The sequence below is a fragment of the Apium graveolens genome, chromosome 9 (assembly GCF_009905375.1).
Source record: "Apium graveolens cultivar Ventura chromosome 9, ASM990537v1, whole genome shotgun sequence".
Lineage (NCBI taxonomy): Eukaryota > Viridiplantae > Streptophyta > Magnoliopsida > Apiales > Apiaceae > Apium > Apium graveolens.
This window is the reverse complement of record NC_133655.1, coordinates 213,787,274-213,790,328: the sequence shown is the minus strand read 5'-3', so window position 1 is coordinate 213,790,328 and position 3,055 is coordinate 213,787,274. Positions and strand designations below refer to the sequence as shown.

The window sequence follows — 3,055 nt, the reverse complement described above, 5'->3', positions numbered from 1 at the left end:
TTTATGTGAGAAGATGTATCTGTAATATTCATGCATGCTGGTTTGTATTCTCCTCTATAAAAGGAGGATAAAAGATAGAACAATAATAAGAAAAAATACAAAAAAAAATAATTTATTTGATTCATTGTTCTGTTCGATGTCTGTCATAGTAAACATATACTAAAGTATTATACTTAAACACAAACACAATCTTGCAACCACTTGGTATCACTACAATAAAATCGCAATCTCTTGGAATATTTGATCAAAAATGAATTGATCAGAAATATCTATGTTTCTTGTAGTGTACCCGCTTGATCCGACTTAAAAATTAAGGAACTGTAATTTCAAGTGTTTCCTCACACTGTATATATTATCATGCTAAGTTTAAAATGAACTTGCTATTTATCAAAGCCCACAACTTTGAAATCTCCCGCAAACAGTATGCCCAGGCTCAAAATATACAAGTCTACAGATACTATGGAACGAATCTAGAGTAAGCAAATAAAATAAGGCATGTAATTCATAACCCGGAGATAATTTCATAACTATATTTATGTTATTTACATTTACACAAAACTATAACAAATATGGCAAGATTTACGTAAATCTTATTCTTGCTCGAAATACTGAGTAGATAAGTTGTTTCGGCTAAAAAACATTCTCGCATTGGATTAGCTAGCTACTTAACCTTGATACGCCTGTTTAGCCAACTCTTGTGCGCTTACAAATGTGCCGTGAAAACCATACGGAACTCTAGAAGGTAGCTTAACTGATGCAACCTCTTTCATATCTTTAGCTCTTATTATTACCAACTCAGACTTCTCCTCCTTTTCATCCCTTACGAAACTCATTACATACCCTTCATCTTCTTCCACTTTCTGTTCCATTTTTAACGGCACGCTCTGTTCATGTCCCTTTTTTAGTGGCACAAAACAAGGTTCCCCACCAAACCTATGCTCTCCGTACAAAAATTGTGTTACTTCTCTTGTCACTACATCTACCTTGGCTATACCTTCACATTTAGGCCACGGGTCTGCTATTGCTAGATACACGTATCGGGTTTTTCGCCCCAATTTCGTCTTGTTTACTTGACCCGCTTCCAAATTCATTCCTGAAACGATTACATGTCGGGTTGACTGACCCGTTTTCATGTTTAAACGGATACCCGATAACTCGGTTTTCAACGGGTCATTAATATGATCCGTGAATATCGAGTCCGGCGGATTCATGCATGACCCTATAATTACAATGATTTTATCGCCGTCTTCATCTATTTCCTCCCAGGCATTCCATAGGTGAAAGCAAAAACAATCGGGTACATCGATCCAATTAATATCCGATTCGTCTACAATGTTCTTAGACATTACTCCGAACCGTGATACTTTGTTCGGATCATGGATCACGGGTGACCCACCTTTAAGCATTTCGGATAACTTGAATACAACTTGTTGATCCGGAATGATCACCTGACTTTGGGTAATAGCAAAATCATGAATCATAGTAGGTTGTTTCAAAGATATATCCACTTCACGTGACTTATGTCCCCACGAGTCAAATTTGATGAATTTAAGGTAAGGTTTCTTCAAGATATTATAACTTAATGAACAAAGATCACCTGTGATGGGGTCCACTTTAGGATGCGCAATTAACGGAAAATCGATCTGCCCGTCAAAATCAACACGCCCCGACGTCTCGACATCTCCGTCATCCTTGATATGAACCTCGTACGGAAGATCATCCTCGGACATGGCAAGTAGACGTCCGTTAAAATAAACCAAACCGGCGTTAGCCAAACCGATACCACGGTCCGCATCAACTAACCCGATCCCGGCCCGAGCGTAAAATAAACCGAGCCGTGCCAAACCAAGGTGGCCATGCAACTCACCAATTGGCTTTGGAAACACCGCTTTTCCCAACGCTTGTTCTTGAACCAACCGGCTCGTACGAGTGAACCGGCAACTATAGCTAGCTTTATTATCATCTGCGCTCAACTTAACAGAGTGAACCATTCCGTCACCGTCAAAAACATGGTACCCTCCTATAGGTTTAAACATAGGGTTTCCACCGTTTCGAAGATAAACTCCGTTTAACTCATCTGGAATCCGACCCACTACTTCCAACCCGACCCGAACAGGACATTCTTGGACAGGTGCAAAGTTGCCTTGAAGTTGAATATCCGGGTCGGACATCCGGGACAAGGTGTGGTGCTTAGCGAGATTGTTAATCAATGAGTTTTCAACAAGTTGCAGAGCGGAAGCAGCTAGTTTCTGAAACGGGTTTTGGGCCGGGGTAACTTCAGGGGTTTCCGGAAAAAAAGACGATGCCGCAGAAGTAATTTTATAGGGAAATAGAATTGATTTTATTATGGGGTTAATAATAGGAGGGTGGTTTAATCGGAAATGTTTGTGTGATGGAGCGCTGATTTGGTTAGTGAGCTGCATGGTTTTAGAGAGAGAGCGAGAGAAGTGTAGAAGAGTGGAGAAACTGTGATTTGAGGTGAGGAAAACAACCTTAATTTATATATACGCGGTCAAAAAAAATGTGGCAACTTTAAATAAGTACTTGGATTGTGTAAAAAAGTGCGGTTCGGGAGTCGTGACTGCCAGCAACCATATTTCAAAATGTGCCCCCTGTACCATTAGATTTCGGGGAGTGTAAGGTGTTGCAGTTTGATATTTTTATGTCGGAAAATTAGAGCATATCTGTATTTATTAGAACATTTTTAATAAGGGTGGCCCAAGAGTTCTCGATCCTTGTCAAATCACATACTCAATGTGAATCTAACTTTTTATTTCAATTATATTCAATGTGAATGTAATAATATTCTACTTCACTAATTAAAAAACTTGAAAATTGTAGATGTGATTTCATACTAATGCTATTTAAATTAAAATGAATATTGATCATATATATTGTATATACTTAGATATGTGTTTTAATCATTTCGAAAAGTTGACAAAATTAATCGGCAACCCTCCGATTTGTTGGGTTTTAATCTTAACTTGTGTTAATTTTTGAATTCTGCAGCTAACCGTTAGCTTAATCATTGTTGTGCAAGTCTTCAGAGCGTGGT

At 38.6% G+C, this 3,055-nt stretch overlaps 1 protein-coding gene across 1 annotated transcript; it reads right to left on the bottom strand.

Annotated features, from left to right (window-relative positions):
- Positions 1–480: 480 nt before the first annotated feature.
- Positions 481–2,532, bottom strand: LOC141682489 (9-cis-epoxycarotenoid dioxygenase NCED6, chloroplastic). The gene has a single exon (XM_074487183.1). The coding sequence runs from the start codon at positions 2,421–2,423 to the stop codon at positions 666–668; it is 1,758 nt and encodes a 585-aa protein (XP_074343284.1). The 5' UTR covers positions 2,424–2,532; the 3' UTR covers positions 481–665.
- Positions 2,533–3,055: the final 523 nt, after the last annotated feature.

Coding starts and splice junctions, on each gene's coding strand:
- LOC141682489 (XM_074487183.1), bottom strand. CDS start 2,423: ATGCAGCTCACTAACCAAATCAGCGCTCCATCACACAAACATTTCCGA.